Below are 14,938 nucleotides of genomic sequence, written 5' to 3'. Positions count from 1 at the left end.
ACTGAGCCTCCTTACATTGCTTCTCTGTCAAATCTACAGGTTAATGACATTCTTGAGACACCATTAGTGGTGCCCAAGTGGCCAAACAGCACTCAGGCGGTCGAGAGAGGCATAAAAGTGATGACTGAAGCTTGCACTGAAGTGACGGGATACGAATCGAGAGATGGATATATTAGGCAAAGATTATTGTCTAGGAAAATGATGCCAAGGTTCCGCACAAAAAAGAATTTCAATATGAACTTGTAATGATTTTCTATACGGTGTACCTGTAAAATAACATGTGAATTAAATCGATGTCACCCATGTAAAATTTATCATTATCCTGGAAAACATTAAATGGCACCTAATTTTTGGTATACACTAAAAGTTGACAAAAAGTCGTTCGCGATGCGGCAGGGTAAGTATGCATGAAATGGCATGAAATTTTGCACAGGTGTTTGTTACAGCCATACAAACGATGCCTGAAAAGTGCAGCCTGCAACTCATATATATATATATATATATATATATATATATATATATATATATATATATATATATATATATATATATATATATATATATATATATATATATATATATATATATATATATATATATATACCGTATATCATGGCCTATAAGGCGGCGGGGTGCATAAGACGCCCCCCCCAAATTTCCATTTAAAAAGTAGCTTTTGAGCTCTATTTGCTGTATAAGACCAGTACCCCAAATGTGACACTTACCCACTGACTCAGTAGTCCTTTACCAACCATCCTTGATTTTTTTAAATAAGGCCAATTCACTTCAAGTAATGTCATCAAATTATACTCGCTGGTGTAGTGTAAACACTAGTGACGTCACTGAAGCGTGGTGGGAGTGTTCCCTCGTCTGGGTGGTGTGACTATTTATACAACATGTGGTTCAACAGCAACCACCGTATTCTAATTGTGATGTTTCATTAGGATTTGAGTGAAAAAGGTTACCAGTATGTACTTACTACATACATTTATTACACAAATATATATATATATATATATATATATATATATATATATATATATATATATATATATATATATATATATATATATATATATATATATATATATACTGAATATACTATGTACAAAAAATGAATGTTCAATGAATTATTTATGGTGCATTAGGGTACTAGCCACTTCTGATGGGCTATAAATAGCCTTCTTTATCTCCCCTACATCTCACCCTGAGCCAGACGGAAGGGTCTTGGTAAATAACATGTTTGCTTATTTTCCATTTACTTTAAATAGATTTACCGAATTATTTGTTTTATTTATTTATTTATAATATACTGTAATATATTAAACACACTGTAATTATTTTCTTTAATTTATAAACTGTTTTGCGACAAAGGAATGTTCTCCAGTAGTGTTTAATTAGGATTTGAGTGAAAAAATATTACGTACTTACACAATTGTTCCTCTTACTTTGACAACACAACATACATACAGTATATTATTTCTCAGTTTTGATCTTTTTTTTAATTTTTGTATTTATTTATAGTTAGTTACTTAAAATAAGGCCAATTCACTTCAAGTAATGGCATCAAATATTACCAGCTGGTGTAGTGTAAACACTAGTGACGTCACTTGAGCGTCTGTAATTAACCGTCGATAGTTTCAAGAATTAATGCACTTTTCCTTTCTTGTCTCCTCACTGGCAAATGGGGGGGGCGTGGGGAGGGGTGTGTGATGATAGCTGTGTTTATTACAGGGGTATAAATCTCTTTTACGGTATGTTAGACAGGTTTATAATACATTTTTATTATTTTAATATACCGGTAATCTTAATTTGAATCCAGCTTGCCAAACGTAAGTTTCAGTATAAAATAATTAGTGGTAAGACCTTGTGAGTGGCTTACGATGTTTTCATCACCACTCTTGACAAACTAAACCACAATATTTAAGAGGTAAGAATTTTAAACTTGGTGGTTTAGACGATCCCCTAACTTTGGGCAGATTTTTTTAATGTTCAAATTTCGTCTTATAGGCCGTGATGCTCACGGTATGTTCCCGAAGACATCCCCCCCCCCCCATCTCCCTCCGCCCGGCACACACTTTGGCGCTATGTAACCTTTAAGCAGCTGTGACAATTAATTTTGCATATTTGCATAACATTAATTAATATACAGGTTGTACTTCTCTAGTCCGGCATTCTGTGGTCCGGAACGATTTTAGTTTGCCCATGGAGAAAATTAATTTGAGTCTGGTACTTTCGATGTTTGGCTAAATTTTGCCTTATTTACCCTACTTTTTTGGCGAATTACTACCTCTAATAAAGCAACATCCTTATAAACCAACGAAAATAACACAGATAAAGTTAAATAAAAACTAAAAACAACAGAAAAAGTTTTTACGTTCTACAGCTTCAGCTAGAGTTGAACCCAATGACTTGGCAACGTCGTCATCCGAGTAAAAACACACACAACAACATTGGCTGTCCTTATGTTTTCAACTTTACCACCACTGGTGGGTAGAATTTATGTTTTAAATCAGAAACATGAATTAAAATATATATGAACAGTAAATAAGTGTTGCTTTCATATTCTGATGTAGAGTACAGTGAGTTCTGCTATAACGCGTGTTTTGATAACGCGAATTTGCTCTAACGCGATTTATGAATTCGGAACAATATTTGTATAACGCGATCGCTTGTTTGCTATAACGCGATTTTTGCTTACTATTTCTCCAATTTTGTGGTATTAACTGTGAATATGGTAAAGAAGAATATCTCCAAAAAGCATTCTGATGATAGAATTCCCGGTGATTATCGTAAAAGAAAGGATATAACACTTGAAGAGAAGCATGATGTTATCAACCTCAAAATCACCCTTCTCCCCATCAAGTTACATTCATATTTTTTCAAAGTAAAGTGTTAAATTTACTGTATGATTTCATTATTAGATATGAATGTAACATTTATTTAGACTGTGCTATCCTTTGTGTTAGGCTAACTACTAAATTTTTTCGATTTCGAGTAATCTGCACCTAACCCTATTTTCTCCATAAGCCCTGTTATTTCTATTACGCGATTTTCTATAACACGATATTTTACAAGAACACAATTATCGCGTTATAGCAGAACTACCTGTAATGACGATATGTTTTCACATGTGCGCACTTACAGTACATATGCGATCTCACTTATTTTTTCTTTACCATTAATGGTTAGCTACTTATATTGTAACATTTATTAACATTAAATAACATTACTTCAAACAACCATATTAATTTTTTTACATTAATTTTACTACAGCTACAACCAGGGTCTTATTTTCTTCAGTTTTATATGTAGAACCAGTCAGTCACTGGTTTTGTAAACAACGAAAACAATGCTGTCTCATCTCCTCGTGTGTTTTAATATTCTACGTATTACTAATGAATTGTATTGTTCATTTTGCACACATAAATATTAATTCAATCAAAACGACATTCAGTAATAAACAATAATGAGTCTTTTGTACATAAGAGAAATGACGCTGTTTACACAATTATGCACGTCTAAACGTTGGCGGGCCGCTCAAACCCGTCGAAATTCGAGTTTCTGCCGTTGAAATTTTAAATTGTGTAGTGTTTTTTTGTGTGTCCAAATAATAAACGTCGAATTAAAAACTCGCGAAATTTGAGAACCTACTGTACAACATTTAACCCTTCAATATGTTTTCAAAGAGACCACGAAGCAGTGAAAGTGGTGCTAGTGCTTCCAAGCGTAAGCACAAGTCACTATCTATCCAGGAAAAGGGTGAATTTCCATGGTCCGGCACCGGTCAGGTCCCGAGGTTGCCGGACTAGAGCGGTACACAGTGTGAGTGTGTGTGTGTGTGTGTGTGTGTGTGTGTGTGAGTGTGAGTGTGAGTGTGTGTGTGTGTGTGTGTGTAATAATAATAATAAAAGGTTTATTGAAAAAGTTTGCAGCCCGAAGGCTGAAAATATACATTGGACATAAATGACTTATTACATACATTGGTGGTTTAACAAAAGCCTTCATTAGAGAAAGGTGAAGGAACATTCAGTGAACATACAGATTGATGTTTACATACGTAGATCATGTAAGCCGAGGTGTTAAACAGCAGACACGTAGTGTAGTAACTCCCTCACAGATGGCGTTATGAGGGGCATCACGTGGGGTACTAGTTCCCTCACAGGTGGTGTTATGAGGGGCTTGACGTGGTGGAGTAATTCCCTCACAGAAGGTGTTACGAGGGGCCTGATGATGTAGTAGTTCCCTCACAGATGGTGTATGAGGGGCCTGATGAAGCAGTAATTCCCTCACAGATGGTGTTATGAGGGGCCTGATGTGGTGTAGTAATTCCCTCACAGATGGTGTATGAGAGGCCTGATGTGTGTAATAATTCCCTCACAGATGGTGTTATGAGGGGCATCACATCATATTAATTCCCTCACAGATGGTGTTATGAGGGGCATCACATCATATTAATTCCCTCACAGATGGTGTTATGAGGGGCATCACGTGGTGTAGTAATTCCCTCACAGATGGTGTTATGAGGAACTTCACATGATGCTGTAGCAACTCATTCACTACGTGGTGTCGTAGCATCATAGGGACACCACGTGGACTGGTGTCACTGGACCTGGGTGAGGTGTGGTCCCAGGCCTCCCCATCGTGGAGTCTCAGGGGAATTATCACTGGGTACCTGGGACTTCATTGTGTGAAGGTTAGCTTGGGTAAGACTCAACTGTAACTGCCGAGTTGTTTTTCACTGACTTAAGCACTGTTCACCACTATTCAACACTGGTTCCATTCCTTTCCCAAATGAAATAGTAACTTCTGGCGAGAGCTTGTTGATATTCCGGTGGGGAGGAGGGTTCAGGGGAGGGAGTTGGTATGGGCCAACATAACAGTTGACGTGGCTGCTGCTGAGCAGCGCCAGGTGCGTCTGACCTGTCTTGACCCGTCGGTGGTCAAGGATGAAGTGTGGTGTGTGTGTGTGTGTGTGTGTGTGTGTGTGTGTGTGTGTGTGTGTGTGTGTGTGCAACATACATGGTATAGAAATCTTAAAAAAAAAAAAATACCTTTGCTTAAGGCTGAATATCCTCATTTCCTTAGCTGCAGTCAACAAGCTGTGGCAACAAGCAACAAACCCACAACAAAGACAAAGATCAAACACTGTCACTGCAGGTTAAAGACTGGCCAACCACCGGTCACAGTCATTGTTGTCAACATGCGTAAATAATATAGCGAAAGTGGCTAGATTATGGTTGAAAATTGCTAAAATGCCTTAAATGCAGGACAAGAAAAACAAATGCTACAGTGTAAAAAAAGCCATAAAAAAATGGTATACTTTCAACATTCATTTATGGCTGTAATAGCACTACAGTAAATACCAAAAAAAATATAATACAGTAAAACCCCGCTTTACGCGGTTTCACTTTACGCGTTTCCACGTTTACACAGTACCCTGCCAAACACGGAATGCTCACTTTATGCGGTGCGTGTACCCTTTTACGAGGAGAGCGGCTGGCGGTCCTCTCGCGCCACGCCAATTTTGGATTCAAACCTCCCGCCATCTCTCCCGCCATGTTGGGTAAGCGGCGCGAGTAGGTTGCGCAGTGTATGTCTTTGTTGCGTTATCGGTGATGTCATATGACGTATCGGACTGTGATTGGGCCAAGCATCCTTACCTCCCTCCCCCGCTAGCTGTGATTGTTTTAATGTACTATGACGTGCCCCGCCGCGGGAGCGTTCAAGCCACTTGACCTATCCGCGTCAGTTACACCCCTCCCGGCTACACCATGTATATCGGTATCCATTGTTCCATAAGAATGGCTTCCACCGGACCACCACCACAAAGAAACCTTGCATTACCTGGACCCAGCCGCCCTAAGCTACGAAATTAAATACAAGATCATCCAAGAGTTGGAGAAAGGAACAAGACAGGTTGATCTCGCGCGCCAGCATGGTGTTAACGAGTCTACGATCAGGACAATTAAGAAGGATGCAGCCAAGATAAAGGAGCACATGAACATCACAAAGTCTACAGGTGCTTCTATGATCAAGTATTGCCACAACCAAGTGCTTCTCAAGACGGAGAAATTACTTGTGAGCTACTTGATTCGTCAGGCGCGACGGAACATGGCGGTGGACACGCGCTCAGTTAAGGAGTACGCACGTGAACTGTATGCTGCAGTGTCACGTAAGATGGGAATTGCAGAGCCCAAACCTTTCAATGCTTCCTCTGGGTGGTTGCAGAGGTTTAAGAGGAGGAACAAGATCACCAACATTAACATTGGTGGTGAAGAAGCTAGTACTGACCGTGTTTCGGCGAGGGATTTTCCTCCGTTTTTACGTGAGATTATGGAGGAAGGACAGTACACCGACGACCAGGTGTTTAACATGGACGAATCTGGTCTTTTTTGGAAAAACCTACCTTCCAAGACCTTCGTTGTGAAGAATGCCAGCAAGTGTCGGGGCCGGAAGTTGCAGAAGGAGCGCATCACCGTCCTGTTTACCACCAATGCCTCTGGTACCTGTAAGCTCAAGTTATCGGTGATCCACACAGCACGCAAGCCGCACGCCTACAAGAACATGGACATGACCAAGCTAAATATCCACTGGCTGACCGCACGTAAGGCGTGGATGCTCTCTACTCTGTCCCTCTCCTGGTTTGATGACTGTTTCGTTCCTGACGTGAAGAAATTCTGTGAGCAACACAATGTTCCATTCAAGATTTTATTGCTGCTTGACAACGCACCAGGACACTCGCCCCTACTGTTAGATCGTTACCCCAACGTAAAAGTGGTCTTCCTTCCTCCCAACACTACGTCATTAATATAGCCCATGGACCAAGAATTGATCTGTAATGTGAAAGCTGCATTCTCTGCAAAGAAATTTAAGCTCCTGAACGACTACACCAACACCAAGGATGAGTTGCGTAACCTGGGTGACACCGATAGCAAGAGCAAAGAAGGCGAGGAACAACAGTTGGCAGAGCAAGAAGTACTTGTGAAACTATTTTGGACAAAATTCAGCATCAAGAAAACTGTGGACTTCTTGGTGGAGGCATGGGATCAACTGCCTGTAGCAACGGTTCGTCACGCATGGAGACGTGTTGCAAGGTATTCCAGGTGGGAGGCAGAGTAAATCTGTGACTGGTGAGGTTCAGACTGTTGCAATAGTAGTGGACCTTGCCAGAGAAGCTGCGCAGAGTGTTACAGCTGCAGGCTTCTCCGAGACCACCAACGACGATATCCTGGAGGTGATAAGGGATCCTGATGTGACTGTCGACGAGATGCTAGATGATGATGACATCAGTGAAGAGGCAGGTGGTGCGTCATCCCAAGTTATCGCATAGTAATGTGAGGGGTGCCATCGAGTGTGTTGAGAAACTCAAGCTCCTCCTTTCCGACGACCCTGACGATAACCGGTATGAAGTCTTCACTACCCAGCTGTTGCAGACTATGGAGTCCTACATCAAGGTGGTGTATCACAACAACATCAACACCAGTCGTCAGCAAAGCATTGCCGAGTTCTTCGCCCGCATCCCACCACAGCCAGCCCAAGCCAGTGATAGAGACAGTGATGGTGACTTTGAGGGATTTGTCAGGGAGGCACTAATAAGTGTGGATGACAGTGATGAAGACTCACCTGAGGGCCAGTAGCCTGCCCTCTGCCTCGGAACCAGCCTCCATTCCCGTACGCCAACCCATCTCTTCTACTAACTTAAGTGTTAACCCTAACCTTGTACGTATTGTGTCGGGAAAAAGTGGAGTTTGGGGGTCGGCCCGGTCTCTATTTCAATTAATCCCATATGTTATGTTGTTTACTTAACGCGCTTCTCGCTTTACGCGGGCCGCCGTGGGTTCAATTGACCGCGTAAAGTGAGGGTTCACTGTAGTGCGCGTGCTGAAGAACAAGGAAAAGCAGTACATGGCACTACATGCTAGCCCAAAAACTGCTAGCAGCTAAGTTGACATCACCATACAGGCGTACACGTGACTTATCAGCTGACAACAACTGAACGTGATCTCTACGGTTTCCACCTCCCCTCTCTCTCAGTCTCTCTCTCTCTCGTCATTACAGTTTCATATTTTTTTCCATGGAGAAAATGATGGAAGCTGAAATTCCGGACTTTTGAAGAATTTTAAAAATTACCTCCAGATGAAGATTTCGAGACCTAAATGTAGGACATGTCCGGGAAAATACGGACGTATGGCAACCCTAGGTTGAAGAGCTGTGCCGATATTGTGATAAGAGATTACTTGTCAATTGCAGAGTTTCATCAGAAAAATAGTGAGGCCAATTCATTTTTTAGAAAACATGGTGTATTACTGAGCACCACTTCAAATTGATTCAAACAGTGACGACCCAGATGAACCCGATTCTTCTTCAGATTAACCCCTCCGCCTCGGGCTAGGGTGCCGCTGGCCGTATCCCCCACGCGGGGTAAATCAAGAAAAATCAACTTTTCAAAAAATAATTTTTAACCTTTTTAAATAATAAAACAATAAAAAAGAACTATATGTTGACCCTCTAGAAACTTTTCTGAGGCCGCAGTGGCAAGAGAGATAAGGGGACACTGTTGTTTAGACTGCTAGCACTCGTGGCCACTTCGCACTTAGCGGCCATTTTCTGCTTGCATATACAGTATAGTCTCGATTTACACGGATTTGGTTTACGCGTTTGGTCATTTACGCAGCACCTTGCCAGACCGACAATTTTTATTTTCACTGTTCATTTCATCATTTACGCGGGAAGCGGCGCGGGCAGGGTGCACACAAGGTCACCCAGTCAACAAAACATTACCAAGTTCTTCACCCGCCACCCACCACAGCCAGCCCAAGTCAGTGATAGTGAGGATATGGACTTTGAGGGGTTTGACAAAGAGGCCCTGCAAGCCTCTGTGGTGGATAGTGATACAATTGATACAAGTGATATAGGTGAAGGCCAATAATCTGCCCTCTGCCTCGGAACCAACCCCCCATCCCATGTGCCCAGCCATCTTTTCCACTAACGTAAGTGTTCAAAAACCTAATATTATTGATATTTCTCTTAAATATTAATTGTGTGTGCATACCATCATAAAATTAAGATGTTATTTTTATTACAACGTACGTATTGTCGGAAAAAGGTAGTCTGGCGGTCAGCCCAGTCTCTATTTCAATTAATCCCATATGTTCTGTTTTTTGTTTACGCGTTTCTCGTTTTACGCAGACCTCCACGGGTTCAATTGACCGCGTAAATGAAGACTATACTGTACTGTATTTACTGATCATAATACTTATTTCCTATAAATAATTCATTTAGAACATTTTATTTGCATTATTTTTCATGAAAAGTGCTCGGCAACGCACATAGTCTGTCGCCAAGCTGTCTGGCTGTCTTTTGTGTCTGGTAGAGCAAGTAATGCATATAAACAATTGTCGAAATAATAATTCCACAAATAAATACATTTTAATATAATGAAGGATTATTTTCCAGTAATACTACACTACAATAAAACTATACTACTTTTAGCAATATTACTTTGATACAACATGATAAAATAGAAAAACAATGAAAATGAAACAAGCAAAAGTAGGTACAGTACAGCTCCTCCCCGACTCGCGATGGGGTTAGGGACCCAAATCCAGGTCTTAAGTCGAAATGGTCGTAAGTCGAAAATGCTTAAATAATACATAGAAAATCTAAAATGGGTGTCTCTTTTTCTTCTCAGCACCACAAAACTCTCACTTTTAAGCTTGCCAGCCATTTCAAAGGGAATTACAAACGACAATTTTGTCCGTACACAGCGCAATCACTGACGTTGGGACTCAAAAATACGTAATTTGACAAAATTTTGGTAAGACTGAGGCAGGTCTCAAGTCAAGTAGGTCATAAGTCAGGGAGGAGCTGTACTTACATTCCAGAAGCTTCCCTGTGGCCGAGCGTGTGGCATGACACGCAAATAGTCAGGCTGAAGCCTGATAACCCACGCTGGGCATTCAAACAATGCCGCGAAAAGGCACGCGTTCCAGAACATCAACCTAGATAGACGTTCCAGAACGTCAACCAGGGCGTAGGGCTTAAGGTAAGATGTGGGGGCATGAAGAAAGAGGGGTCCAGGTTAAGTTATGTTAGGTGAAGTTACATTTGGCAGGTTAAGTTAGGTTACATTTCTTTCTGAATTAGAAATATATTTTTTCCTATTGTTTTTGATGAGCTTTAATTTTTTTTTGCCTTGTTCTCCATTGGAAATCACCTGTTTCTGTGATATACCCAACAAAAAACTCCAGTTTCCCAACATCTTCCCTTGTTTGGGGGAGGGGGTTGTATCTCAAATATGAGTGATTTCCAGAGAAAATGAGTATCAAATTTGTTCAAAACTCTTCAAAAACAGTAGGAAAAACATATTTTTAATATCCAAAGAAAGAACGGTGCTATTCTATAAATTTACCGTAAGTTCTTTCTTTGTAATATACTGGGGGGGGTCTGGTTAGAAACTAGGTAAGGTTAGGTATGTTTGTTTGGTTAGGTTAGGTTTAATTTAGAAATAACCACTTTTAAAACACATTTGCACAAACTAAGGCAGTGTCCACTATAAAACACTGAAATTGCGGCACTTTTATAATCGTTTTCTATGCAAAATTGACTGTGGGTCAGTCGTCACTAATAACCCCAAAAACATCGGAAAAACATCATTACAATTTCGATTTTGGGTCTTTTTATATTAGTGCACAGTTTACCTCTTGGTGTTAGAAATGTTTTTTTTTTCCGAATGTTTAGACAATTCTTCTATGATATTTTCATCGGAAATGAAGGTTAGGTTAGGTTTTTAAATATTTATTTATTTTTATTTTTTATTTTACAGGTATTTATTTATTTATTTTTTACGGGGAATAGCCCACCCGGGCACATGTCATCGACCCACATCAGGGCCTAAGGAGCAAAAAAATAAGAGTAAAAATAAATTAAAAATAGAAAAGAAAAAGGTTATATTAATCTTTACCACGAAAATGCTGGAAAACCAGCTATTTAAAGTGAAACAGATTGCATGAGTGTGGAAACACAGAAGTAGGCAGAGCATTCCACAGTTTGGCTGTGTGAGGAAAGAAGGAGGTACAATAACGGGTTATTCTCGTGTAACCGACGTCAACAGAGAAACGGTGGGCACCGCGGGCAAGACGAGGGTTACAAGCCCACGGCCTTGCCGACGGTACACAGGGTGCCAAATCCACCGAACATTGCCCGTTAAAGTACCTGTAAAAGAGACAGTGAAGCAACATTGCGGCGAAGAGAAAGGGAAGAAAGATTGTCAACTAAAGGAGGAGAATTAATAAGACGAAATGCCTTTGATACCACCCTATCTAACAGCTGGACAGAAGAAGAGCCATATTCGAAAAAGACGTCTAATTTTAAGATAATTTTCTCTTATTACATTACCGTCGCAAACGTATACCGGTAATAACGGAGATAGCGTATCCAAAGTCTTTCTCTATTTTCTTCCATTAACCTTCCTCCATTATCGCCTACCCGACCTACCACTCTGCATGTTCCCTTCATAAATCGTCACGCTCATGCGTTCCCGTACACGTCATGCGGCCAATCAAAAGCTTTCTTTTTTTTGCCACCAATTAAAATGATTTCTGGTTTAATTCGCGATATTTTTGGACCAATCAGATTCAAATTTTATTTTGGGTCTCATATTTTTAGATTCAAATTCATTTCCGACCATGGAAGTCTGAGATGGGAGTCACTTCAATTACATGGAGTTGATTGCACGTTTTGTGGAAAAAATGAACAAGCTATATAATTTTTAAGATCTCATGGTGTTCTCCCGACCTCAGTAAAGTGTCCTAAGTGTAATAACAAAACCTAACCTAACTAACCTAACCCCCAGACCCCATATAGGCCTAACCTGACCCCTAGCCTGGGGCTACGTCCCCGGTAGGCCTAGCTTAAACTAACCTAATTGTTTCAGTAGTTAAAAACTCTAGGGCGCGCCATGTCCGAAAGTACAATACGTTAGTTTAGAAGTGGAAGGACCAGGGATACATAAGAATTGGATAGCATGATCGTCTTTCTCGTAAAACTAGGCAATAAACTTTATATAATCGTAGGAGCACAAACGAAAACCAACCTCCACCACGGCCATTGTGAAACTGGTCAATGAAATTAAAATCATTCCCAGGTCGAAATTTTTTTTTGTGAGGATATCGATACCTCATTGGTCACGACTGGATGACATCAGTCAACACTGTGCATGCATGATGCACAGATAACATCTCCTCAGAGATGAAGACTGAAAACTACTTAAAATCAATTAAATTCAATTGTGTCACTATTATCCATTTCTGCCATGTATATATAGGGGTTCAAAATGTTCAGAATAGCGAGATCTAAATGTTTCGGTCATTTATAACTTTCGTGGGTGCTATGTCCTTAAGTAAAATATTATCGGTTCTGTTAGGTTAGGTTTATATGCCTGTTTTTCTAGTGTTTTTTTTTGTGTATTTTGTATTCGCTTGGCCATAATTTTTGTCGGAAAATGCCCCCACTCTAAGCCCCTGATAACTAAAAACAGGTAATTTCTGACGTTAATCAAGGTCAAAACCAATAAAAACAAACAAAAATACGGTATTTTTGCATTTACACACCACACATTCCTACCACTAATCTATTATCATATTCGAATAAGACGTCTAATTATAAGATAATTTTCATCTATTTCATTACCGGCGGAAATGTATAATAACGGAGAAAGCGTATCCAAAATTTTCTCTATTTTCTTCCATTAATCTTGCGCCATTATCGCCTGCCTCACCTCTCACACTGTGAGTCTCCTTCATAGATCATCACGCGCACGCGTTCCCATACACGTCACGCGACCAATCAAAAGCGTTTTTTTTTTGCAACCAATTAAAATGATTTGTGGTTTAATTCGCGGTATTTTTGGCCCAATCAAAATCGATTTTTATTTTGGGTCTCTCATATTTCCAAATTCATATTCATTTCCCACCATGGAAGTCTGCGATGGTTGTCACTTGAATTATATGGAGCTGATTGCAAGTTTTTGGAAAAAAAATGAAGAAATTATAGCATTTTTTTTGATCGCATGGTGTTCTTCAGTCGTGTCATAAGTGCAAGACTGAATGTAAATATCGCACAGACCAACATATGTGGCGTTGTGTAAGAATATCAGAATCCAACGACGAACAAGAACCAGGCCAATAAGGTAAGAAATAAGTGATTCCATCATATGGTGAGAATCAGTTAGGTTAGGTTAGGTTGGGTTTTTGTTTTTCTAGTGTTTCTTGGTGTATTTTTTATTCGCTTCGCCATTATTTGGTATTATTGCGTTTACACACCGTTCATTCCTACCACTAAACTATTACCATATTCGAATAAGTCGTCTAATTATAAGATAATTTTCAGCTATTACATTACCGGCGGAAATGTATAATAACGGAGATAGCATATCCAAAATTTTCTCTTATTTTCTTCCATTAATCCTCCTCCATTATCGCCTGCCTCACCTCCAACACTGCATGTCTACTTTATAAATCATCACGCGCATGCGTTCCCGTACACGTCACGGAGCCAATCAAAAGAGTTTTTGCTTTTGGAACCATTTAAAATGATCTGGGGTTTAATTCGCAGTATATTTGGCCCAATCAAATTCGAGTTTTATTTTGGGTCTCTCATATTTTGAAATTCAAGTTCAGTTCTGACCATGGAAGTCTGCAATGGGTGTCACTTAAAGTAGCCTATATGGAGCTGATTGCGAGTTTTTGGAAAAAAAAAATTAGAAACTATAGCATTTTTTTGATCGCATGGTGTTCTTCCAACCTCAGTAAAGTGTACTAAGAGCAAGACTGAATGTAAATATCGCAAAGACCAACATATGTGGTGTTGTGTAAGAATCCCAGAATGCAACGAGGAACAAGAACCAGGCCAATAAGGTAAGAAATAGGTGATTCCATCATATGGTGAGAGTCAGTTAGGTTAAGCTAGCTTAGGTTAGGTTTGGTTTTTGTTTTTCTAGTGTTTTTTGGTGCATTTTGCCATGATTTTTTTCGGAAAACGTCCAACGAAAAAAAAATCGAAAAAAAAACGGCTAATTTCCGCCAGAAATGAAGGTCATATTCGGTCTAAACACATACAAATACACTAGAAAAGTATATTTTTTATTTTCTAACAGAGTGCGCTGTGACTGCAAATTTACCAAAAATACACTAGAAAAACATAGTTTTGACTTTCTAACAGAATTGTGTGCACTAATGCAAATTTACCGAACGGTGCACTACTATAAATTGACCAGATTTCGCATGGTAGCAACAAGTGAAAATTTATCTTTTCTTATCAATGCAAATAACACCACCAGTAATTTTGGTGCAATTCCAGAGGTTCTTTCTGGTGCTAACCGTCTCTTCCACCTTTACCTATGTAACAATATACAAATTGCTATTTAAATAGTTATGAAATAAACTTACCATTATTGCCATATGACGTCTACTCTGGGATAGACAAAATTATTCCTTTGAATATAACACCAAAACTTCTTATATTATGACAGCAACCACATTCAGCGACTGAACTTCTCTACGCACAGAGTTGCCAACTCAGATTTTCAAATGTCGCTAGGCTGGTACCTAAAAGTAGCTAAATGTCGCTAAATCTTCCATGGAAAGCTGCTAGCTATTATTCCCCCCCTTCAGTAATTTGATGCAAATAATATTTTCATAATGCCGACTATAATGGACGGAGTATAAATAAAATGCATTATGTAAAAATAAAAATATTATATTTTTTAAAGTTTAATGTGCACACTTACCTATTATTCAATAGTAATTGCATCCCAGTCCTCTTCGTAGTCGTCGGCAGTGTGAACAACTGTAGAGCTGGAAGCATGTGAAGTGCTTGGTTCAGGTTCTCTTGTAACTGTATGCCTCCACAGTCCCTATCTTTCTTAAAATATCAC

At 39.6% G+C, this 14,938-nt stretch overlaps 1 protein-coding gene across 2 annotated transcripts in view; it reads right to left on the bottom strand.

The window, feature by feature from the left end:
• LOC121874599 (RAD52 motif-containing protein 1-like) overlaps window positions 1-14,567 on the bottom strand; it is a 224,560-nt gene extending 209,993 nt beyond the window's left edge. For both annotated transcript variants that reach the window (XM_042378821.1, XM_042378822.1), the window contains exon 1: window positions 14,451-14,567. In XM_042378821.1, the coding sequence (XP_042234755.1) occupies window positions 14,451-14,462 (12 nt within the window). In that variant the 5' untranslated portion in view covers window positions 14,463-14,567. The remainder of the gene's footprint in view (window positions 1-14,450) is intronic.
• Between the last annotated feature and the right edge of the window lie 371 nt (window positions 14,568-14,938).

The sequence above is a fragment of the Homarus americanus genome, unplaced genomic scaffold, assembly GCF_018991925.1.
Source record: "Homarus americanus isolate GMGI-L3 unplaced genomic scaffold, GMGI_Hamer_2.0 scaffold34360, whole genome shotgun sequence".
Classification (NCBI taxonomy): Eukaryota; Metazoa; Arthropoda; class Malacostraca; order Decapoda; family Nephropidae; genus Homarus; species Homarus americanus.
The sequence above is the reverse complement of the archived record's forward strand: the minus strand, read 5'-3'. Positions and strand labels throughout refer to the sequence as shown.